Raw genomic sequence first — 25,468 nt, 5'->3', positions numbered from 1 at the left:
TATTACAGGAATGGGTGGGCGAGGCTTTGTGGCCTGCTAAGTGCAGGAGGTCACAGTAGATCACCACAGTGGGTTCCTTCTGGCCTTAAAGTCTGAGAGTCTGCCACCAAGGCTAATCAAAGTAAAAGAAATGGTTAGAGGCAAAAAGGCATTGTTTAAAAATTGGAAGTCAAACCCTACTGAGGAAAATAGATAGGAGAATAAACTCTGGCAAGTCAAGTGTGGTAGCAAAGGTCTCAAAAAACTAACAGCAAAAATTTTTTAAAGGACGTTAGAAGCCAGAAGCCTGGCAAACACTCAGTGGGGCCACTGGATGATCACACTGCTAAAGGAGCACTCAAGACAAGGTCATTGCAGAAAAGCTAAATGGATTATTTGCATTGGTCTTCACTGCAGAGGATGCAAGGGAGATTCCCACACCTGAGACATTTTTACATGACAAATCTGAGGAACAGTCTACAGAGAACTATAAAATCATGACTGGTGTGGGAAAGTAAATAAGTGTTATTTACTCCCTCTCATAACAAGAACTAGGGGTCACCAAATGAAATTAATAGCCAGCAGGTTTAAAAGAAAAGGAAGTATTTCTTCACACAACACAGTCAACCTGTGGAACTCTTGACAGAGGATGTTGTGAAGGCCAAGACTATAACAGGGTTCAAAAAAGAACTAGATAAATTCATGGAGGATAGGTCCATCAATGGCTATAGACAGAATGGACAGGGATGGTGTCCCTAACCTCTGTTTGCCAGAAGCTGGGAATGGGTGACAGGGGATGGATCACTTGATGATTACCTGTTCTCTTCATTCTCTCTGGAGCACCTGGCATTGGCCACTGTCAGACGACAGGATACTGGACTAGATGGACCTTCGGTCTGACCCAATATGGCCATTCTTATGTTCTTAAAAGTGCCTGACTGAAGTGTCAATAGAGGTGGTTTTGGAACAAACTGATAAATTAAACAGTATTATGTCACCAGGATCAGATGGTATTCATCCAAGCATTCTGCAGGAACTCACACATAAAACTACAGAACTGTAACTTACACTTAAATCAGTTTCTGTACTAGATGACTAGAAGATAGCTAATTAAAGCAGATTTTCAAAAAAGGCTCCAGAGGCAATCCCGGCAATTACAGGCCAGTAAGCCTAACTTCAGTACCAGGTAAATTGGTTGAACCTATAGTAAAGAATAGAATGATCAGACACAAAGATGAATACAGTTCATTGGGGAAGAGTCCACACGGCTTTTGTAAAGGGAAATCATGCCTCACCCATCTATTAGAATCCTTTGAGGGTGGCAACAAATGTACACAAAGCTGATCCAGTGAATCTCTCATACATGGACTTTCAGAAAGCCTTTGACATGGTCCCACACCAAAAGCTCTTAAGCAAACTAAGCAATCTTGGGATCAGGAGGTTTAAAACAAACAAAAGGAAGCACGTCACAAAATGTACAGTCAACTTGTGAAACTTGTTGCCAGAGGATGTTGAAGGCCAAAACTATAACTGTATTCAAAAAAGAATTAGATAAGTTCATGGAGGATAGATCCACCAACGGCCATTAACCAAGATGGTCAGAGATACATGGGTGTCCCATGGCCTCTGACTGCTAGATGCTGGGAGTGGATCACTCAATTGCCCTGTTCTGTACATTCCCTCTGAGGCATCTGATATTAGCCATTGTCAGAAGACAGGATACTGGGCTAGATGGACCATTGGTCTGACCTAGTATGCCCATTCTTATGTTATGCAGGGAAACAGGTATTGCACAAGCCAAGCACAGTACTAACAGGTACTGTACAGGATTCCCACCTCAATCTTGTCAATGAACTTCTATCTTGACATGCAGCACCTTCTATAACTCGTTTCCTCAAAGTTTTGCCAACATACCTCAACTGTGTCACAACACTGTATAGTCGCAGGCTTTCCACGAACAATGCCCATCTGTTCTAGACTGCACGCTGGTTTCGCTAAGTGGTTAAATGTTACCAGGACAGTCCCTAGTTGAGACTTCAACTCATTTTCAGGTGTCTAGGTTCAACAGGGACGTGCACTATGCTCATGCCACCTCTATTTTAGTAAGGTCTCTCAAAACTATGGTTTTGAGTTTAAAAGGCCTAGTGGGAAAAATTATTAATCAGCTTTCTGAGACTGGTGAAGAACCATTTCATATGCTTCCTTAGCTTGTTCCTGATGTACCCAAAATAAGCTTGTTTTAATTCTGGATACACTTTTGAAGTACCTAGAGCCTCCTATGTCTCTAACATCTATAGAATAGTTTGTTTTCAAATATTACACAATACCAAATAATTTGGAAGAGAAAAAAGATCATTTAGCTAAGAAGTCACGCTCACCTCTTGGATATAGACATGATGGATTTAACTTTAAGCATTACCTTTACATTTGGAAACTCTCCGTTGAAATGCTGGCTCTCGACAAATGCTTATAATAAGGCAGAAGAGCCTGGCTCCTCCCTCCACCCCCAAAAGCCCTTTCATCTTACTGAAGAAAATTAGAAAGAAAGTTCTCTTACCGACAACTCCAATGGTTAATGTCCCCTGCGAACCCCACCTAGCAAGTCGACATCATGACATGTCAGGTCAGGGCAGCCTCAACCACGCTTCCCTGATAGTCAGGTAATAAAAGGAAGGAGTTAAAACAGGAAAGTGACACTTACAGGTTTCTGGATAACATCAGAAAATATGATGCAATATATTCTGACTTGTCACTCAGAGCTTCTGGTAACCTCCAAACAAGATGTTAAAATATTTCTCCAGAGGGGCTCAACTACTTTAAAATTTCACAGGTTCCTGACCGATACTCAGTTATTTGACAGATACACCTTGCCCATGTAATCTTTTGCTTTGAAAAAAAAAATTAAAAAAAAAAATACTACGATCAAGATTTTCATTTTAAAGATTAAGATACTCTTTTCTACCCAATAGATTTTAGATGCTAAATTAAAATATACCAGTTTGTCACTGTGGACTTTGTCCAGACAGATTAAGTAAGCCAATTTGTTACACACAAAGCAGCTTCACACAAGTCTTAAGTTAACAGAAGCTCCCTTTTTTTTTTTTTTTATATAAAGAGAAACAGGAAAACACGCATCACCCAGTGCACTCTTTCTATAAGGCTCTTGGCCACTCTCACAAATAGTTCACTCGAGTGATTGAGAGCCCAATTTTGTAAGCTGTAGTCATGTAAGTAGCCTTACTCACACAAAATTGTTCTATTTAAATCAATGGGTGAGCCGAGATTACAGATAGGAAATTTTCAGGATTTGACCTATATATAGGAAACAGTAAGAACCCAACCTTGTAGTACTTCACCAAGCAACAACTCCTGTTGAAATGATAGGAGGTTTAGTTTGCATTAGGACTCCAGGATTGGGTGCTTAGTGTAGTACTACTTCTATACTAAGGTGTAACGTTCCCTCACGATACTTTGCATTTGTTTTATTACTAGCCTTATAGCAAGAGTGTTTACTGTATTTTTTATTATTCAAATACAACAAATGGGCTTAGATAATGGGGTCCAAATGCAGAGGGGGCAAAAATATAACCAGGTGTTTATAAATACAAAATCGCATTATTGTGGCTATCTCCTAGATCTTTTGGATTAAGAATTTTGAAAAAATGCTTAAACAGTATGCTTGCTGAAAGATTGTCATCTTGTATCAATATATAATAATGAAATTGAGTCCTGCTAGAATAAATTACAGTACTAGAAAAGACATTTAGCTCTTTGTAAATGAAGACTAACCTTAATGAATTGTTAAAAAAAAAATTAAGAATTTAACCTTTTCGATGCGAAATTAAGTCTACCAGAACATAACTGCGTTAACATTTTTGCTCAAAAAGTTTTGGAATTACTAGAAATCTGGCAACCTAATTTTTTTTTTTTTTTAAAGTCAAACACCTTCATATCAATGCAGACATTTAAGCAACTGCTATAAATGAGTGATCAAATAATTATAAGAATCCCATTTCATGGCTCCCCCACCAACCCCAGAAGGACACTTGCACGATTGAATTTAAACATGGGTGTGTGAGGTGAAACCCATTTTCAAGATGAAAAATCCTGCCATACATTATTTTCTAACAAATTATGCAGAAGGAAAGGTCAAGACACAGATGTGCAAGAGTAATTTTTTTTTTTAATTTTATTTTATTTACTATTTGGTTCTGTCAAAATGGTACTGGAAAGGTGGTATAAAATTCTTCCTTTGTGTCTGTCACTGAACATGTTATGTTCTTCCATTTTATTATGGTATATTTATGGCAGTATCTTTTGGTGCAGTTCTCTAACTTCAATGTATAATACCACTGATGCGCTAAACTATGGGGAAGAGTCTTCTAAAAAATACGGGTTTTATTTAGAGAGTTTTTGCAAGGTTTAACTGGTGCATTTGGGCATCTACAAGTTGCATAAAGAAATCAATGCAGCTTGTAAATCTTGCAAGTATCAAAATTAACAATTTCATTTTCAATTTGTGTAAAACAGATTACTTCACTTCCAATGTCTATCAAAGCATTAGAATAACTTGTATTTTGGTGTAAAGGTATCCAAAGATGCAGCTTTGTAGTTCAGGCAAACAGTTTTAATGTTATTTCTGTTCCTTGCTATTTTTTGTAACAGATTATATTAGAGTAACTTTAGCCTTTGTCCCCAAAAACAAACATTTTGACACTTTCCCTCTGTCAAGGGTCTCTAAGCAGTCTGAACTGACCATTAAGTAAAAGTTCTGTTCCTTCCAGGGAGGGAAGGCAGTACTTTAATTTGATTCCAGTTTAGTTTAATCTATACCAGATTTCCTCCCCCCCCCCCCCCCCATCTTTATAATTTACTAAAATGAAAATACTATTTGGGGATGTGGGATTTTGTTTGGTTACCACAAAGAGATACATCTTTTCATGACAATTACTTTAACTACTTTTTTAGTTTAAGGTGCCACAAGTACTCCTTTTCCTTTTGCGAATACAGATTAACACGGCTGCTACTCTGAAACCTTTAACTACTATGAAGCCAGACTCTGATAGAAGAGGTTACGATGTATGCTCATGTATTAATAGAATTACAAAGACAGATAGTCACCACAAGCAAAAACCTGCAACCCTTACATAGGCCATACTCCCACTGACTTCACTGCTTGAATAAGGACTACAGGATATGGCCCAATGATTTAAGGCAGGTTTGTATGGTTTTGGGTTTTTTTAAACTGGCATACCATGACTAGAATGAAAGTTAAAAAATGCTTTATGGACTGTTGCATGGCTGATGTTTTCATTGGATCTGTACCCTTTAAGTTAGTACATTGACACAAAGGGCAAACTCATTTTGAGAAGCAGGTATACATTTTCTCACTCCAGTTCAGTCAGGTCAGAAGCCATAAAACCCATGCAAATGTCTACGAGACTCACAAAAAACAAAAACGGTATGTGAGGGAAGAAATAGTCTCTATATTCTGATCTAATACAATTGTTATGAAAGACACCAAACAGCACCGAGAGGCAAAGGGAACGTGTGCCCACTGAAGTTTAATGTCCCCAACAATTTGTGTAATATAGTTTGATCAACATATCTGAGGGAGAGTGTTAATTTGGACATTCCGAAGGTCCGGGAATGATTTTTTTTTTTTTGGTAACAGAAGTTTTAATCCTTTTGTTTTTCTTTCTTGAAAAAGAAGTGCTCACTGGGGTAACAGCACAGCCCAACAGATACAGAATACTCCAAAAAAACATAGCTAGTAATCACCCAGAAAGATGGTGACTAGCATTTTTTTAAATTTAACCCTTTATTAAAAGGTATGAAAATTCTAATGCAAACTGTTCACAATGGCAGATCACTGAAATGCCAGCGACGGAATTAAGCAGAATGTAGAGAACATGTTTGTGTTGTCTGTAGCAAACTCAGTCTATATTGCCACAGCACTTTAACTTACAAGTCTCGACCTTGTCATAAACATTAGCACAAACAAATTTAACCATTTCACCTAAACTAAGACTATTGGGACAGACTGTCTTCCTACATGTTTGTATACCATATAGTACAAAAAGGACAGATACCTATTTCGGGGCTGCTAGAGGCCCCCACAATACATAATAGTAACAAAAAGGAACAGGGGCTAAAAAAATTGCAGTCTCCAAATTCCTTCTCCATATGAGATAATTAAAATTAATAACTGTTAAGCTCTGCAAGAACATTCAGATGCATTTGAACCCTTTCAAAAAGCAAAGTAGTAAGTATCAGAACTAGATGTGATTAGGTTATAGAACACCAATTAAATAACAGTGCCCCCCTTTGGACTATTTGTAATTTCGCCTAGCTTTCAGTCTGATGTCCACAATGCTATATGTTGGAAAGCACAAGAAATTTGAATGAATTTGATCACTCACATAGGCAGTTATACTTTGAAAACAATGTTTCTTCCAAGAATTACCAATGAAATAATGTTTTAGGACACAATTGAATTTGAAATAGGTAATGTTTTGAATAGATTTTTGAGTTTTATTGAAATCTTACATGAACAAGAAATTGGAAATACAATCACATCAAGGAACAAATTGCCACGGCTTTGACGTTTAAGCCAAACAAATTTTGTAGGGCAGATTTTCAAAAAGGTGTGAAGTTATAACAATTTAAAAACACAGTTAACCTACTTCTAGGAATGCAAAACATACAATCATGTTATTTTCAATACAAGAAATCTTAATTTTTTTTGTTTTAATTTCTTAAAACTACTAAGACAAAGCACTAGCTTTTACTTTTATGTACAGCATACTCCTATTGTAGTCTACCCAAAATCCGAAAAAGGAAACTGTCCAAAACCAGAGGTTCTGCAAAATCATGATTGAACAGTGTGCCCATCCTGCTTTTAAACTGCTAAAATGAAGCCTAAAACAATAAAAGCACTGAAACCCCAAATGGAGTTTGGGAATTCTGCAAGCCCAATAATGTCCAAGTGCGTTTATGAAAAAGGAAAATAAAAGACTCGAATATATACACAATAGAGTGATTCTTCAGCCCAATACAAATGGCAGCCAATTGCTACTGAAAGATGAAACATTAAGCCAATTTTTTTTTTAAAGGATGTAGAGCTATAGCCAATTCTATGTTGCCAATATCATTCTCAAGCCCTCCTCACTTGTCTACTTCCACTGTTGCCCATAAGTATCCTGATAAAATTCCTGGTTGTCATTATTGTAACCATAGTTACCGGCATAGTCACCACCTTGCTGGAGCGGCTGCTGAGCGATGGGTTGGGAGCCCCAGTTCTGCTGGTTGTTGGTCTGGCGGCGCTTGGAATCAGGTTGGTTGTACCCATCTGCCTTTCTCTTGCCTCCTACGTTGCCCCCACGGTTGCCCCTGGCTCCACGAGCACCACGTCCTCTCTGCTGCTGTGCAGGACCCCCTCTCCCACCCCTGGCTCCTCTTGGTGGTCCCATGGGTGCCCCCCTCTGTGAATAGCCAGCTCTACCTCTTGGTGGTGGTGCTCCCCGCCCCCTAGGTGGTGGTGGAGCACCTCTCCCACCCCTTCCTCCTCCTCTTCCTCTTATAGCATAGCCATCATCATAGCCATAATAGGGATCTTCATAGCCACCACGGTAGTCATGATAGTCGTAACCATAATAATCATCATAATAATCTTCATAGCCATAGTAATCTGGGGGATAGCCATATCCACCTCTCCCTCCACGACCTCTGCCTCTAATAGGAGGTGGCATACGAGGTGGAGGGTAGTAATAATAGTCTTCATACCTAATAAAAAAAGAAACATGCATTAAATTTGTCTTGTAAGTCTCCTAAACCACCGTTACTTTCTGCTTAAGTTTGACAATATATGGGCTGGGGAAGGACTGCCTCTGTTAGCTTATGTTCTGTAGCAGCATGAAGTTCTGCTATTTGTACATTACAATACTGCAGAAGTGAAGACTTACGCAGTGCTTCTGGAGGCTTGTCTGGCAGCCTGGCGTTCTTTCCTTTTCTTATCTGGTGGTTTAGCTAACACTATTTCAATTTCTTCCCCCTCTATCTCTTTTCCATTCATTTCATTCATGGCCTGTATGAAAGTCAGAAAAACACATTTGAGTTTACTTCCAGTCATCAGAAAAAATTTAAGTCTTTCTAAAAATGTTCACTAGTGTTCCAAAAAAGATGCAATTGAAATTGAAGAGGAAATATAATAAATCCTTTCAGAGATTTCACATTGCAGGATACGTTGAACAAATTAACAGAACTGTCACCCCAAATGTTAACTTCTACATCTATTATGAATTGTTAGGTTATTTGAGCCACCAGAAGTTAAAAACTTCCTTCAACACTCCACTCTTACACTAGTTATAAGGATGACATGTCAATACCATTCTAAATTTTTCTATCATTAACACTGAAACATTTGTTTTGCTCTCCTTGTCTTTGTATGATAAAGTGAAAAACAAAATGAAATTTAAGAGCCCCTCAATAAGAAACCTGATCTTTGCGCAGTCTAGAACTTACTAAAAAGTGAGAAGCAACTGAACTGTACGTTGCATAGACACAATACTCCTATTTTCCTTAAAAAAACATTTCAGATTGGTGTCAGAGTAGCAGCCGTGTTAGTCTGTATCCACAAAAAGAACAGGAGTACTTGTGGTACCCCAGAGACTAACAAATTTATTTGAGCCTAAGGTTTCGTGGGCTAAAACCCATTTCATCGGATGCATGCAGTGGAAAATACAGTAGGAAGATATACCCACCCCCCCATGAAACAATGAGTGTACACTGTAACAAGAGTGATCAGTTAAGGTGAGCTATTACCAGCAGAAGAGGAAAAAAAAACCTTTTGTAGTGATAAAAAAGATGGGCCATTTCCAGCAGCTGAGCAGAAACGTGTGATGAACCGGGGGGGGGGGGGGGGGGGGAGGAATAAACACGGGGAAATAGTTTTACTTCCTGTAACGACACACCTACTCCCAGTCTTTATTCAAGCCTAATTTAATGGTGTCCAGTTTGCAAATTAATTCCAATTCAACAGTCTCTTGCTGGAGTCTGTTTTTGAAGTTCTTTTGTTGTAATATTGTGACTTTTAGTTGTAATATTGTGCATTTGCTCCAACCCTCCGACAGAGACAAACATCTACAAGATCTCTATCAAGCATTCTTGCAACTACAATACCCACCTGCTGAAGTGAAGAAACAGACTGACAGAGCTAGAAGAGTACCCGGAAGTCACCTACTACAGGACAAGCCCAACAAAAAGTAACAAAACGCCACTAGTCATCACCTTCAGCCCCGAACTAAAACCTCTCCAGTGCATCATCAAGGATTTACAACCTATCCTGAAGGATGACCCATCACTCTCACAGATCTTGGGAGACAGGCCAGTCCTTGCTTACAGACAGCCCCCCCAACCTGAAGCAAATACTCACCAGTAACCACACGCCACAAAAACACTAACCCATGAATCTATCCTTGCAACAAAGCCCGTTGCCAACTGTGTCCACATATCTATTCAGGGGACACCATCATAGGGGCTAATCACATCAGCCACACTATTAGAGGCTCATTCACCTGCACATTTACCAATGTGATATATGCCATCATGTGCCAGCAATGCCCCTCTGCCATGTACATTGGCCAAACCGGACAGTCTCTACGTAAAAGAATAAATGGACACAAATCAGACGTCAAGAATTATAACATTCAAATCCCAGTCGGAGAACACTGCAATCTCTCTGGTCACTTGATTACAGACCTAAAAGTCGCAATATTACAACAAAAAAACTTCAAAAACAGACTCCAGCAAGAGACTGTTGAATTGGAATTAATTTGCAAACTGGACACCATTAAATTAGGCTTGAATAAAGACTGGGAGTGGATGTGTCATTACACAAAGTAAAACTATTTCCCCACGCTTGTTTTTCCCCCCTACTGTTCCTCACACGTTCTTGTCAACTGCTAGAAATGGCCCATCTTGTTCATCACTGCAAAATGTTTTTTCTCTCTCCTGCTGGTAATAGCTCACCTTAACTGATCACTCTCGTTATAGTGTGTATGACAACACGCACTGTTTCATGTTCTGTGTGTGTCTCTTCCTACTGTATTTTCCACTGCATGCATTCGATGAAGTGGGTTTTAGCCCACGAAAGCTTGTGCTCAAATAAATTTGCTAGTCTCTAAGGTGCCACAAGTCCTCCTGTTCATATTTCAGATAGATGCACAGAAGCAAGTTCTCGACTACAGATATGAACAGCATGCCCACCAAAAAAACCACAAACACCTATGAAAACCTGATTTGCATCCACATCAGGCATCTGTACACAGAAAGGTAGTCTTCAGCTTTACCAGACATGTGCACACTGACTACACTTAAAAGATCGGTCCTCTCTCTGAAAAGTATAGGGTAAAAGACGAGCAGAAGGCCATTCTGCTAAGACAGGAATGGCCAACCCGTGGGTCTGGAGCCACATGCGGCTCTTCAGAAGTTAACGTGCAGCTCCTTGTATGGGCATCGACTCTGGGGATGGAGCTACAGGTGCCAACTTTCTAATGTGCCGGGGGATACTCACTGCTCAACCCCTGGCTCTGCCAGAGGCCCTTCCCCCACTCCACCCCTTCCCACCTCCTCCCCCAAGATTGCCATGCCCTTGCTCCTCCCCCATCCCCCCCAGAGCCTCCTGCACACCACAAAACAGCTGACTGGGAGGTGCTGATTGGTGGGACTGCCGGTGGGTGGGAGGTGCTGGGAATGGGGGAGCTGATGGTGGGCTGCTGACATATTACTGTTGCTCTTTGGCAATGTACACTGGTAAATTCTGGCTCCTTCTCAGGCTCAGGTTGGCCACCCCTGTGCTAAGAGATCCCCAGGCAAATGCTGCCCATGGAATCCGTCAGGGATGCTCCACAGCCAAAAAGAAAAGTGAGCCAGTTGTAACCTCCAGAAGTCACACAGGGTTGTGGCTGGAGGGTGGGAAAAGGATCCCTGTGAAAGGGAGGACTTAAGGGGATCTTGGACAGTGTTTATTGTGATCTCTTAAACCTTACTTGAAAGAGGAATCCAACATTTTGGAGAAAGAAAATCTCAGTAATTGAAGTAGACATATAAAAAAACAACTGAAATCTGACTAAATATTTCTTCTGTTCTCATTTGCTCAAACTGTATTCTTGATTTAATGTCATTTGACTAGTTCTCCTGGGCAGTAATTTCTATAAAACACAGCTCCCTTTTGCTTAATTAAAACAGACTCTCTTAATGTATAAGCAACTACAGGATAGAGGTAAACAGGTGTTCTCACAACAAAATTTTTGGTGGACTCAGAGTGCAGCCACCAACTCTCACTGGTGACTGCTCTGACAAATTTTCCTAAAATACTTAATTAACTTTAGAGAAAGCAAATAAATATGCACATATACATGTCCTAATTGTAATTTATTTGTGATGGGGATTTTTTTTTTCCCAGAATCAATAATAAAACCATCCCATCAGGCCCCGCTCCTCTCCTCCCTCCCCCATTGTCCTGAGCTCCCTTCCACAGCCTCGCACCCCACGTTCAGCCCACTCCTTGCCACTTGGCCAGGGAACCCGGTAAGGCTGGCCCTACTGAAGCCCCCTCCCCAGAGTCCCACAGCTGAAGCCGGGCGGTGGGGGCCCAGAAGCCCGCCTCTAGCTGAAATCGGGGGAGGGGAGCTGAAGCCCTCTCCAGAGACCCTGGGCGCTGTGGCAAGGAGCCACTGCTTTGCCCCCTCCCCCATTCATGCCCAGGAGGCTGTTGTGGCCTCAAGGAAAAACCCCTGGTGGTGGCATGCAGCCACAGTGGCCACATTTAAGAAATGCTGAGCTTTGATGGAAAGGAGCTGTACAGGTGAGCCGCATCATACGCGCATTTAACTTACGCGAATTCAACTATACACGCTCTGCAAAAGAAAAAAAAAAAAGATACCTGTAAATAGTGCGGGCGATTCCGCCCACCATTCCACTCAATGAGCGTATGCCCTGGAGTGAGCGTGAGATGGGGAGACGTGAATCTGCTGTTCCCTCAGTCGGTCTCAGTTTCCACATGCTTCTCATAGTGTGAGCATCCCGCCGCGCTGAGTGTGATTCTAGTGTTTAAAGATACATATTTTTCATACAACATGGCCCCTAAATGCAAGCCAACTACTTCATCTGGTGCTCAACTGAAGAAACAGCGATCTGTTCCAACGCTGGAGGAAAAACTGACTGTGTTGGACTTACTGAGAGACCATATGTCAGTCTCCAACATGGCACGTAAATATGGCTGCAACGAATCTAGCATCCGTGCCATCAAGATTCGAAGAGAAATTCGTCAAGCCATGGCATCAAGTGCTCCAATAACTACTAAGGTGACGAGCCAGGTGCATGATAAGACTTTAGTGAAGACTGAAAAGGCATTAAACTTATGGCTGGAAGACATGAACCGTAAACGTGTGCCTATTGATGGCAACACGTTGCGAGAAAAGGATCTTAGCTTCTATGCGCTGTTCAAACCTCCTGCCGAAGAGGGACAGGCTTCTGATGAGAAGGAATTCAAAGCCAGCCAAGGTTGGCTTAACAGTTTTAGGAACCGCTTCAACCTCAAAAACATGCAGACTACTGGTGAAGCTGTATCTGCCAATGAAGAGGCAGCAAAAGCCTACCCTGAACAATTAAAAAAAATCATAGAAGAAGAGGGCTATCTTCCGGAACAAGTTTTTAATGCTGATGAGACTGGGCTCTTCTGGAAAAAAATGCCCAATTGCACTTACATTTTGAAATCAGAAAGACAAGTCCCTGGCTTCAAAGCAGCTAAACACCATGTGACTGTGTTGTTTTGTAGCAACGTGGCTGGGCATTTAATAAAGCTGGACTTGCTCTACAGGACTGCAATTCCCTGTGCAATAGAAGGCAAGAACAAAAATCTCCTGCCTGCATTCTTGCAATCAAATAAAAAGGCTTAGGTGACGGAAGCATTATTTCTGGATTGGTTCCAGAGTGTTTCATTCTGGAGGTCAAGCAGTACCTCGAAGAGAAAGGACTAGACTTTAAAGTGTTGCTGATCGTAGACAATGTTCCTGGCCACCCTGCAGCACTCCGGTTTGCGCATAACGATGTTGAAGTCATCTTTCTCCCTACCAATACCACCTCCATCCTCTCGACCAAAGTGTGATTCGCTGTTTCAAGGCCACGTACATGAGGTTTACGTTCTCACGGATATGTAGTGCTATGGATGCTGATCCCAACCTTAATGTGATGGAGTGCTGGAAGTCCTTCAACATTGCCAATTGCCTCACTTATATTAAACAGGCAATGGATCGCAATCAAGCCTGAAACAGTCAATGCATGTTGGCGAAACCTATGGAAAGAACGTGTGGATGATTTTAAGGGTTTCCCGACCATTGACAAAGAAGCGAAACGCATTGTTCAGGTGGCCAGGCAAGTGGGTGGTGATGGCTTCGTCGACATCCTTGAGGAAAAACTGAAGAATTGAGAGCCATAGAGAAAAACTGACTAATGAAGAGTTAGAGGAACGATGAAATTGTCTACAGAAGATGACAACAACGAACAAGAAGAGCCAGCAAGTTGGAATCTTCATAAATTTACTCAAGCGTTCCAAGCAGCGAAACACTTGAATGATTTAATTTCTGAATATGATCCCTCTATGGAACAAAGCCTCAAAATCACATGTAGTATTACGGACTATTTGAGACCGTATCAAGAAATGTTTGAGCAGCTCAAGAGACAATAGCGACAGTTGCCGATCACCATGTTTTTCAAGGAAAAACAACCAGCAGCAGATGAGCCTACGCAATCAACTTCGAGCTGAACCAGAGCCAACCACTTCATCTACAACTCTCTCCGTCACCCAAGCTCTCCATCACCTCTGTCTCCTGGATCGACATCAAGCCCTGACAACCCCCTGTAATTACCCCCGTAATTAAAAAAATACAGTACTGTAAAATTATATTTGGCATATATACGCTTTATTACATACTGTACACATACATTTATACATATTATTGTACAGGGTTGTATACACAAAACCATGTACAGTATACTGTACTTTATGGGTGATTTAAGGGATTTTCAAGGGTAATTTTGACTATACGTCATTTTCACTTTTAGAACCTAACCCCTGCGTAAGATGCGACTCCACTGTATCCTCATCCCCAGGCATTGGCTCAATAGTAAAAAGCTGAGTGCCTGTTCAGCAGGCTATTGCCAAAAGCTACTTATGAGGAAATGAATCTGCAGCCACCATGCACATTGCTCCAGACATTGGAAGCAGAGCAAGGGCTCAAGTGGATAAGTCAGCAAGCTTCTTCCGACCTCCCATCAATGGGACAGCATGCAGCAAACAAGAGCCAGAAAATTACTTCTGGGGGAATTCTGCGCCCCTGCGCAATACAAAATTTTCACAGAATTAATGTTCTGTGCAAAATTTCCTGTTTCCCTTGCAGAATTGGGGTAGCAAAGCTGCTGGCAGCCATTAGGGACCATTGTACTCTGCAGAGCCCAGCTCTCTAGCTCACGGAACACCCAGCCCTGTGGGGATAGAGGCTCTGCATGCTCTGGCTTGATCCTCATCCACTCAGGGATGGAAGACAGACTGGGAGGCCCAGCTCTGGCAAAGAGTGAGGAAGGGCAGGGCTGCACTGCACCACATCTCCCGGTGGGACAGTGAAAAACCTGAGGGGAGGTAAAGGTTCTGGGAGGGATGGGGTGCAAGTGCCTGGGCTTAGGGGGTGCCCCACAACTGGAACTCGGTCATCATAAAGGTCTCTCTCCCTTTCTACTTCTGGGGGAATATTTTCTCCCCCAACCCCCCATTTGTATCATGGACATATTTGTTGACAGATGTTTTGAAATAAATGACCAAAATAATGTAAACTGGAGTGATTCTATTGTTATTTTGACAAACAAAATATGCAGAATTTTTACATATTGTGTGCAGATTTTTTAATTTTTTGGTGCAAAATTCCCCCAGGAGTAAAAAATGCTTTTTAAAAAGGAATTTCTGCAACAGAAAGTGATTAGAATAAATCACTGGAGTTTTCCTGAAGCAGAAGCAATATCAAACAGACCCTACACTATATAGAATTAAATGTACACCGTAATGTACCATGAAGTTGAGAAAAATAATCTCTTACCAACATACACTTTCTATATATTTTTCACCAAAGGCTACAGTTAGTGTTTAGCCATACAAAAATAAAAACCACAATCCTACCTTTACTGCCGCACCTCTATCCTCAAAGTGAACAAAAGCATAATCCTTCAATTTCTTCACTCTTTCCAGCTTTCCAAACTCTGAAAAGGATTTTTCTAGGATTTCTTCTGTCACTGTAGTGGCTAAGTTCCTCACAAACAAAACTTTCACCTAGTGAAAAAAAGTATCAGACAAAGATGTAAGTAATTCCAGAACTAATCAGACATCAGAGGGAACAAAAGTATTAGCTGACTTCCTGCAAACAAACCCCATTCCTCTATTATGCTCTACTTCCTAATGACATATTTCAGTTGAGTCTTGAAAAATCAGTCACTATTTTCAAAGAAAGCAGGTCATATCCTTTGGGGTTTTCAGTTTAGTTTAGTTGTTTTGCTTGCTGGCAGTTTTCCTTCTAAGTTGCACGGCTGCCCAAGAGTTAACCAAGTACTGGGCACTTGATTAGTAGAGCCACACACATCCAGTGACTTGTGTTAGGGCAATCCTCTCCCCTGCTGCTCTGCAGCTGCATTGCTCCTGCCCTCTGCCTTGGAGCTTGTGGCCAGCTGCTCCCAGGCCCCTCCTGCTTGCTATGCAGAGCTGGGGTGGCCCCCACCCATGTACCCCATCTTTACAGAGAGGGAGAAGGGGAATAGGGCAGTTCAGGAGTGGGACAGAACTGCTTGAGAGTGCCTCTCTGCTTAAAGAGACAGCGCAGTGTCTCATACTTCCCCAGCAGTCAGTGTGCGCGTGCATGCACACCCTCCCCCCACAGTCTCGTCACACTCACCTCCCAACAAATACTTGTGTTGTTACTTTAGTACTTCCTGCAATGCATGTATATTCTCTGTAACTTTATTCTTTCAAAGTGCTGTTATTTTAGTTTTTTGACTGGTCTACGCATTTCATAATTTTATTGCTCTCTTATGCTTAAAATTTAATTCCTTGAGTAACGACTTCTAAAATGCCTAACCTGTACTGGCAAAAAGAAAAGGAGGACTTGTGGCACCTTAGAGACTAACCTATTTATTTGAGCATGAGCTTTCGGGAGCTACAGCTCACTTCATCAGATGCAACCTGTACTGGTGGCTGGAGTAATTATCCCTATGGTAACTTTTTAAAAATATATATTATATGTAGGTTTTTTGTTTCCAGTGGTGGCGCACATCTCACATTTTGGTGTGCATATTGGCGCACATAACAAAATTCATTCCACACGGATAGAAAAAATTAGAGGGAACATTGCTGGCAACCAGTGTCACATGCAACATCAGGGTTTCTGACTGGGAACTCTAGAGTCTGGGTGCACATTCTTCACTCCATTGTTTTTTTGATGACATTAAGGTGGCACAAGAGAAAAGACAGTTACTTTTTCATAACTGTTCTTTTTCCAAGATGTTGCTCATGTCCATTGTGTTGTAGGTGTGTGCGCTCGTCACATGCACCAATGCCAGAAGTTTTCCCTCTCAGTGGTATCCGTAGGGAACCAGCTCCGGCACCCCCTGGAGTGGTGTACATATGCACCAGTATAAGGGGCGCCACCGGCTCCCCTCACCCCCAGTTCCTTCTTGCTAGAAACTCAGACAGTGGGAAGGAAGGCGGGTCACGGAACAGACATGAGCAATACATCTCGAAGAACAGTTACAAACGATAAGAGTCTTTTTTTCCTTCAACGGAATGGACATGAGCAAGCACTTGTAGGTGACTCCCAAGCAGTACCATGGAGACGTGTAGGAGTTTATGGATGTGTCGATTTCATCTCTGGCCTGCTGAGTGATGGCGTAATGTGCCGTGAATGTGTGTACTGAAGACCACGTTATGGCCCTGCAGATGTCCTGGATAGGGACATGCGCCAGGAAGGCAGCCGAAGACGCCTGAGCCCTAGTCGAGTAAGCCTTCACTATCAGTGGAGACACAGCCTGTGCCAATCATTACAAGTACGGACGCAGGTGGTGATCCAATTTGAAATCCTCTGAGAGGACACCGGAAGGCCCTTCATTCTGTCAGATGTCACGATAAAGAGCTGGGTTGATCTGCAGAAGGGCTTCGTGTGCTCCAGATAGAACGCAGGGCGTGTCGGACATCCAGAGCATGCAGCCGCCTCTCCTCATTGGTAGAGAAAGGATTCAGACAGAGCACCGTGAGGAAGATATCTTGGTTGACATGGAAATGCGACACCATCTTAGGCAGGAAAGCCAGATGGGGCTGCAGCTGGATCTTGTCTTTGTAGAATACCGTGTATACAGAAGTCCCACAGAGCCGATGAACACACACACACCCCCCGCCTGTTGACATAGAACATGGAGGTCATGTCTGTCAAAACACCTGCACTACTCAACCGTACAGCTAGGGAAAGAAGACACCGCAGGCTAGAAGAATTGGCCTGAGCTCCCCGACATTTATATGTAACGCAAGCTCCTCTCGAGACCATAATCTTTGAGTCTGCAGCAGACCAACCGATGTGCTCACCAAGCCAAGGTCAGACACATCTAGACCATGGGTTGCAAGCTTGCGAACAGCACTCCTTCCGACACCAACCTTGGGTCGGACCACCACTACAGAGAGGCAAGTACCCTAGGAGGGATTGTGATGACTTTGTTTAGGTGATGTCTGGCCAGGGAGCAGACTGACAGCATCCACATCTGAAAGGGACACAGCCCGAGTCTCACGTAGTCAGACAGACCCAGGCCATGGCGCGCGGATATGCAGTGACTGCTAGCAATCAGATCTGACATTGCCCTGAACCTGGCCTCTGGCAGAAATGCTCTGGCTCGGGTAGAGTCGAGTGCCACTCCAATAAACTCTATCCATTGGATTGGGATTAATGTTGATTTTTGTTCGTTTATCAGCAGGCCCAGAGCTCAACAAGCAGCTTGCACCATCTCAATGCTGCGCTGGACCTGGACCAGCCCTTGATGAGCCAGTTGTCAAGGTACGGACAAATCTCGATACCCCGACGCCCAAGGTAGGCCGCCACCACCAGCATGCATTTCATAAACACTCTTGGCGCTGTTGCCAGGCCAAAACGGAGCACTGCAAATTGGTAGTGGGCAGTCCCAAAAACAAAACTTAGGAACCATCTGATCATGGAATATTGATATGTGAAAGTAAGTGTCTTTCAAATGGAGGGCAGCGTACCAGTCTCCCAAATCCAGGGAAGGAATGATGAAGGCCAAGGAGACCACATGAAACTTCAATTTCTTGAGGCTCTGCAGGTCGCATAGGCCCCCTTTGGCCTAAAAAAAAAAGGGAGTAAAACCCCTTGCCCCTTAAATGCAGCGGGACTTTCTCCATGGCTCCCACCCACAGAAGGCTCTGCACCTCCTGAGTGAGCAGATGCTTGTGAGAAGAGTCCCTGAAGGAGGACCGGGGGTGAGGGGGGGAAGAGAATATAGAAATAAACTGGAGGGTATACTGCCCTGCTACTGTGCTGAGGACCTATCGGTCAGATGTTATAGAGGCCCAGGCAGGGAGGAAGGGGGACAGACTGTTGGAAAACAGGAAAGCAGGATCCAGGACACAGACTGGAAGGTCACCCTCGAGTGTACCTGCAAAATGCCTGCTTCCTACCCGGTTGGTTAGAGGTGGAGCTCAAGTGAGCAGAGGATGCCCGCTGGTGGCCTTGCCAGCACTCATAGCCCTTTCCCTTTTTACAAAAGGGCTCTGATCAGGGTTGGCTCCTGAACCAATGGGTCTGTGGCGGCTTAAACAGCTTCCTTGCCGGCCCCGACATGTACAGGCCCAAAGTGCACAAGGTAGCCCTCGAGTCTTTCAGGCGTGCAATTTATTGTTTATTTGCTTGTAAAACAGTGCCAGGCCATCGAACGTGAGGTCCTGGATAGACTGTTGAACCTCCATCGAAAGGCCTGATGACTGCAACCAGGACACCTACCTCATTGAAATGGCTGAGGCCATGGTTCGGGCCACACAGTCTGCTGTATCTGAGGCCGCTTGGAGGGCTGCCCTGGACACAACCCAGCCCTCATCGAGGATAGCCAGGAATTCCTTCCTGGGTTCCTCTGGCAGCAAATCTCAGAATTGACTGCCAAATATTAAAGTCATAACAGCAAAGCAAGGCCTGATGGTTGGCCACTCTCAGCAGGATATTGGATGTAGAATAAATTTTTCTACCAAAAAGATCTAACTTCCTTGCATCCTTGTTCTTAGGCATTTTTCCCCGGTTGGCCTTGTCTGTCATGCTCATTGGCCGCTGACACAACCAGTGAGCTTGGGCCAAGGTGGGTATAAAGAGACTCATACCCCTTAGTGGGGACGTAGTATTTTCTCTCTGCCCACTTGGAGATGTGGGTGCAGGAGGAGGGCGTCTACCACAGGGTCTAGTGATTTTTCACCACTCCCTTGTGCACCGGCAATGCCACCTTGGTGGGGGCTCCCACACTCAGTACATCAAACAGGGAGTCTGAGGGCTCTGCCAGCTCCTTGACTTCTAGCCCCAGGTTTGAGGCAACCCTCTTCAGGAGCTCCTGGTGAGCCTTGGCACTGTTCTGGGAAACTGGGTGAGAGGGCCCCCACTATCACCTCATAAGGCAAAGACGACGAAGAGGCAGGTACAGGCAAGTCTGCCAATTCTGTTGCTTCTGCCATGGGAGCCTCAGCCAAGGCTGGCTGATCCTGGAGAGCCTACTCTGACTCTGCATCTGAATCAGGGGATGGGCAGGAGACTGTTTCTGACCATTTGTCGGTTGCCCCCAAGGCCGACCTATGTCCCTGTGATGGTTGGGGAAATCCCCAAAAGTTTCAGAGTTGCCAGGGGGCAGGCCACTGGCCCTGGGGCCATGCTGCCACTGGTGGCCAAGCAGGGAATGCCAGTGCCCTCAATGGGTGACCCTGGCCTGCAGGCAGGATCTCCTTCTCGCTGTCAGAGCCCAAGAAAAGGGACATGTCTGGGGGGGCACGACTGTGCTGTGACTGCCTGTCTACACCGATCCCGTTGGCTCTGGCCCTCCGCTGAGGACCTTACGAGGGCGATGGCTCTTGGTGCCATGATCCCAGCGACGACATTCGACGGATCGGCAATGGTACCCAGCGATCGACGCCTTATGGTTAGCAAGCAATGCCACTCCGTCAAGGGGAAATGTGAATGAGTAGACCAGCGTGTTGGAGACCGTCAATGCGCTTGCAGTGAACCACACCAGCAGTCCAGTGATCGGTGACGGGGTTCCAGGGACTAACGTCTTGACTCTCCATAGCTCCCAGCACCAGGGCTCTGGGGACAGGTGCCGCGCCTCTACAGGTCTGTGCTAGCCTTCTAGTGATCACCACCTTGAGCCTGAGGAGTGCGGCCTGGAGTCTGGGGACAGATGCCGGGAACTCTGGCAGGCAAGCCGACCCACTTCCGGTGGCTGGTGGCACAGCTCAAGTGAGCGCTGACGGGGCACCCCCTGAAGTGAGAAGCAGTGTGGCACTGATGGGGACCACTGAAAGGATCCCAAGGCAAGTTTACTCCTCAAACGGGGCACCTCCGTGACCAGCGTGGGCAGCACCAACAGGGACAGAATGTTCCTTGTGGCCTGAAAAGCCTCCAGTGTCGACAGCACCACCAGGTGCTGAATGCCTCTGCCATTCCCCAGGGTGGCAGGTGGGTTTTGGAGTGGGCTCGAGTGCTCAGTGGGGGTCAGAGCCTGACCTCCATCCGGAGGGGGAAGAGCTGTGCCTCACAGATCTTTGCTCTCCTCTGGCCCTCTCCTCCCCTTTACGGGATGTAGGAGAACATCCCCTCCCAGCCTCTCTTTGCTTTTTAGCTGGTACCAGGGATGGGGATCGGTACCGGTGATGGCAGCTCACTCTGCACTGAAGCAGCACTGGCTGGGAGCAGAGTCCGATCTGGTCGGCTCTGAGGAAAGTATAAGGGACAACGCCATAAGGAGTGCTCTGAGACGACTGTCCCGCTCCTTTTTGGTCCACAGTCTGAAGCTCTTGCAAATGTGACACTTGTGGCTAACATGGGTTTCCCTTAAGCACTTCAAACAGCTTCTCTGGGGATCTCGGACTGGCATGGGTTTCTTGCAACAGTCAAGATTTGACGCCCAGGGACCTGGGCTACATCCTATTCGGGACTAACAAATTAACACCTAGTCTACACTAAGGGAACTATAAAACTAACAAATTTCTAACAACTATATACAGGAAGTTCTCAAATGTGCCTAGTTGTGAAGAGTAAGCTTTCTGAGGCAAGGAGATGTTCCAGCACCATCACCGATGGTAAGAGGGAACTGAGGGTGGGGGGGAGCCGGCAGCACCCCTTATACTGGGGCATATGCACACCCCTTCAGAGGGCGCCAGAGCTCTTTCACTATGGATACCACTGAGGGAAAAACTTCTGGCACCGGTGCATGTGGCAAGCACATACACCTTCAATGGAATGGACATGAGCAAGCACTCGAAGGAAAACTTGTCTCAAATCCCTTGCTAGAGATTGCCAATGGAACAGAGCTGGCTCTTATGCTTGCTCCCTCCAGTACGGGGAGGGGGGACGGCTGGAGTGAGATTCTCAAAACTGTGGTCCAAATCACATCTCCCTCATATTCAATGTGCCCAGAGGAAACTGCATAAAGCAGAAAATCCAGCCCTCAATATCTGTGGAAGGTTTTTTTTTTATTAAGCAATAGAACACTACAGAGTTTATAGTGCTGACATAAGCCACATGCCCTGGGGTCAATGAGTTATGGGTGGATTCATCTTCCTCTAAAGCATCCAGTATCTGGCACTGCCAGAGGCAGAATGCTAAAAGAGATAGACCATTAGTCCAATGCAGCATGACAATCCTATCTAACTCTAAACTAATGGGAATGGCCTCTCTAGTAGAAGTGCCCTGTACTGCCATACTGGACAGGCAAGTTTGATTTCTAGTGCTAGTTATTTCCACTCTAGGGGCGGGAGTATTGGGAGAAAGTGCACTGAACTCAGAGACATTAGTCCATCTAACTCCCCAACCAACTGAAGAGTGACATCATTTAGAGGCAGCACCAAACCTGCTGCCACCAAGGTGTAAATAAAATCACCACAGAATGCAGAGTAGTTCTGCCATCCCTACCTTTGCCATGACTTCTGGATCAGGTTCCTCTACAGGGTCAGCCCATTCCACAGTCACAACATTTCCCCAGACTTTTACTTTCCCACTCATCAACCGACGTCGAGCTTGTGCTGCAGACTTGTGATCTTCATATTCCAGGAAGCAGAATCCCCGGTTCTTTTTCTTATCATCAGGTTGATGATAAAGGATTACATCCACCAAACCCTCTGTAAAACCAACAGCTGGACATAGTTTCATAAAATTTAAGGCCAGAAGGAACATCTAGGTCTGACCTCTTGTATATTTCAGACAAATTCCACCCAAATACACCTACACTAAGCCCAGCAACTTCAGTTAAAACCAAAGCATTTTATTCCTTGGGATACTAAATTGGCATGTGCCACAGGTATAAAACAGGAGAAACTGAGGGGCGACCAATGCTTGAGCCTCCTGCAATGACAGGGAGTTTATTAGGTGAGGTATGCGAAAGTAATCCTAGCAGAAGATCCATGCTTCAGGGGAAGACAAAAAAACCCACCAATATTCCTTCCCAACCAAAAAACTGGCAATCAATTAGATCCTGACCATGGAAGCAAGACACCAAACAAGCATCTAAGACAGGATTTTCTATATCTCAAGAGCACAGGCCCACCCCGCCCATCTCTACCCATGGCAGATCTGATGCTTCAGAAGGAGAGAAAAATCCGTATTACAACTGTGTATTGGGGGATAAAAAAAAATCCTTCCTGACCTCTGCAGGCAGCCAGCTGAGACATGAGATCAGCTTATACAGACACCAGAATACAGAGCTACAACAGTTATGAGGATTTTGAGGGAAATGCAGCCAGTCTCATTCTCTACCAAAACCCACAAGGAGAGGGGATGAAGAGAGCAATTAATAGATTCAGAGATTCCACAGTCAGGTAAAACCACCATGCCTATCCAGCCCAACTCCAGCACACAGGCCACAAAACCTCTCCCATAAACTGGATTAGAACATGTATTTCAAGAAATTCTCTAATCTTGTCTAATCTCAAAACCTGCACACATTAAGGGTCCACCACCTTATTGGGTAAACTGATCCACTATTTGGTCACCTGGACTACTAGGAAACTACTAGGAAACACAGCATTTCAGGGTTGAATTTGTGCATGTTCATATTCCAGGCATGTGATCATAGTATGCCTCCATCCACAACATTAAAAAGCTCTACAGTATCACATATCTTTTCCGTGATTAAGTACCCGTAAAGTGAACAAGCCACCTCTCAACATGCTTCCATCCAGTCTCTGCAGACTCAGAAGCTGAACACTGAACTAAGTGCATCCAAGTACCTCCGTCAGACACACGCACACAATTTACCCCCCCCAGAGGACCCCCCACCCCCAAAAAGAGCCAGGTTCTCAGGAATTGGAACTCTCCAACAAAAAAAACCCCACCATTCCCCTACCCCAGATCCACCTTCCTGAATTCTGCACACCAGACCTATTAATTGTCATAAGTGCATAGGAGGATGGGGCATGTGATGTACAGCCTATTCCATTTCAGCACTGACTTAGAAATTATTAACCAAAACATTTAGTGACAGTTAAGGTTGCAACATGACACATCTAACCCACTCAGCCTTAAAGGAAGAGTCTACTGAATTCCTTGACACTTCCATGCTGTGTTACAGCACAGTTGGTCAGACAATCCAGGAGTCCACAGGACTTTCATTTCCATTCCCCAGCAGATACTGAAAAACAACGTATATCCCAGCTTCTAACCTGTATTCTAACACAGAATTATGTTGATGCACGAGTACGACACCACATCTATGCAGTCTGTTAATTGCCTTATTACTACTACGGTCACCATTAAGGTTTTGCATTAGAGCAGGGGTGGGCAACCTGCAGTCCGTCAGCGTAATCCGCTGGCAGGCCAGAGACAGTTTGTTTACATTGACCATCCGCAGGCACGGCCGCCTGCAGCTTCCATCAGCTGGGAACAGCAAACCGCGGCCACTGGGAGCTGCAGGCAGCCGTGCCTGCAAACGGTCAACATAAAGGAACTGTCTCACAGCCTGCCAGTGGAATACCTTGATGCGCCGCAGCTTGCCCACCACTGCATTAGAGCGTGATAGGGTACATATTTGACTGGCTGATACGGTTTGGGTCTCAATTCAGGTCAGTAACAAGGGTGGGGACATGCATAGAAATACAAAACAGCAGCTGATAGAGGTTCATGGTTTCCAGGTCAAGGAGGCTTCCCCTACACTAAATAGTATTGTGCAGAAGCCTCTCTCAAAATACTTAATCATGCTACTTCTGAAGCCTACGTATTCTGTGTATCAATCCAAGGTGCACCAAACACACATGAAACACTCCTAATACAATATCAATTTTAGTTTATACCTTTTGTTTTATACTTTCTTCATTTCTGAAGAATATTTAACACTTCAATCCCGTCTATCCTAGAACAGAATTCAAGGGATCCTTTCACCATATCCCTCTGAAAAGGACAGAGGATGGACGGGGCAGACCAACTCTTTTCCTCTCTGCTCCATGCAGTTCTTATAACTTGCTACCCTATTAAGGAAGCAATGGGACATTCCCTTCCTGTAGGAGAATTGCATAAGAGATCAATAATTCTGCACCAACTCTCCCTGAATCTTTTCCTCACACCCACTGCTTATGATGGGGGGAGGAGGGGGAAGAAAACAAAACAGGGTCTGCACTGGTACCTGATCTGGCTCCTCCCACCCTTCATCATCAACTCCATATTTTTTGGGCCAAAAGTTGATCATTCCCTCCAACCTCTCAATTGGCTCTAGGTGCTGCTTCCATGACATTCTTCACCAGATGGTCTATATTTAGAGGCTGCTCCAGAGCCTCTCCCTCTATTAGAAGATCCGAGTTTAACCACTCAAAGCCACCCAGAATAAAAATAAGTTTCATTTAATGGTAGATCAACTCTAACCAACCTTGCTCCTCCCCACCCACTTTTTTCTTCTTTTTAAAACAAAAAAGTTCAAGAAAGTGAGATCAGCCTTTTAAAAGTTAGTTTCTGATGCTCAGTTTCCCCCATATAAAAAGTTTTGTTAGCAGTCACATATATAATTCACGTGTGTGAATGCAAAAGAAACATGAATCTTTTATACGGGCTATCAATCTGGAAATTCATACAGCTTATGGTACTTCCCACCAGCAATGAACCTGGAACTCCCATTTGGAAATAATCTTTCATTACAACTGGCATTTAAAATTTACTAT

General features: G+C 44.1%; 1 protein-coding gene across 6 annotated transcripts in view; it reads right to left on the bottom strand.

Annotated features, from left to right (window-relative positions):
- Positions 1-3,631: 3,631 nt before the first annotated feature.
- The window catches only part of HNRNPR (heterogeneous nuclear ribonucleoprotein R), a 52,591-nt gene continuing 30,754 nt past the window's right edge, over positions 3,632-25,468 (bottom strand). For 4 of the 6 annotated variants that reach the window (XM_073317799.2, XM_073317794.2, XM_073317798.2 and 1 more), the window contains 4 exons: positions 22,239-22,459; positions 15,209-15,358; positions 7,944-8,065; positions 3,632-7,764 (listed from right to left, as the gene is read on the bottom strand). In XM_073317799.2, the coding sequence (XP_073173900.1) occupies positions 7,155-7,764; positions 7,944-8,065; positions 15,209-15,358; positions 22,239-22,459 (1,103 nt within the window). In that variant the 3' untranslated portion in view covers positions 3,632-7,154. The remainder of the gene's footprint in view (positions 7,765-7,943; positions 8,066-15,208; positions 15,359-22,238; positions 22,460-25,468) is intronic. The other 2 variants (XM_073317796.2, XM_073317797.2) reach the window with 1 other exon arrangement.

Source organism: Lepidochelys kempii, chromosome 19 (assembly GCF_965140285.1).
Source record: "Lepidochelys kempii isolate rLepKem1 chromosome 19, rLepKem1.hap1, whole genome shotgun sequence".
In the NCBI taxonomy this organism is placed as follows: Eukaryota; Metazoa; Chordata; order Testudines; family Cheloniidae; genus Lepidochelys; species Lepidochelys kempii.
The sequence above is the reverse complement of the archived record's forward strand: the minus strand, read 5'-3'. Positions and strand labels throughout refer to the sequence as shown.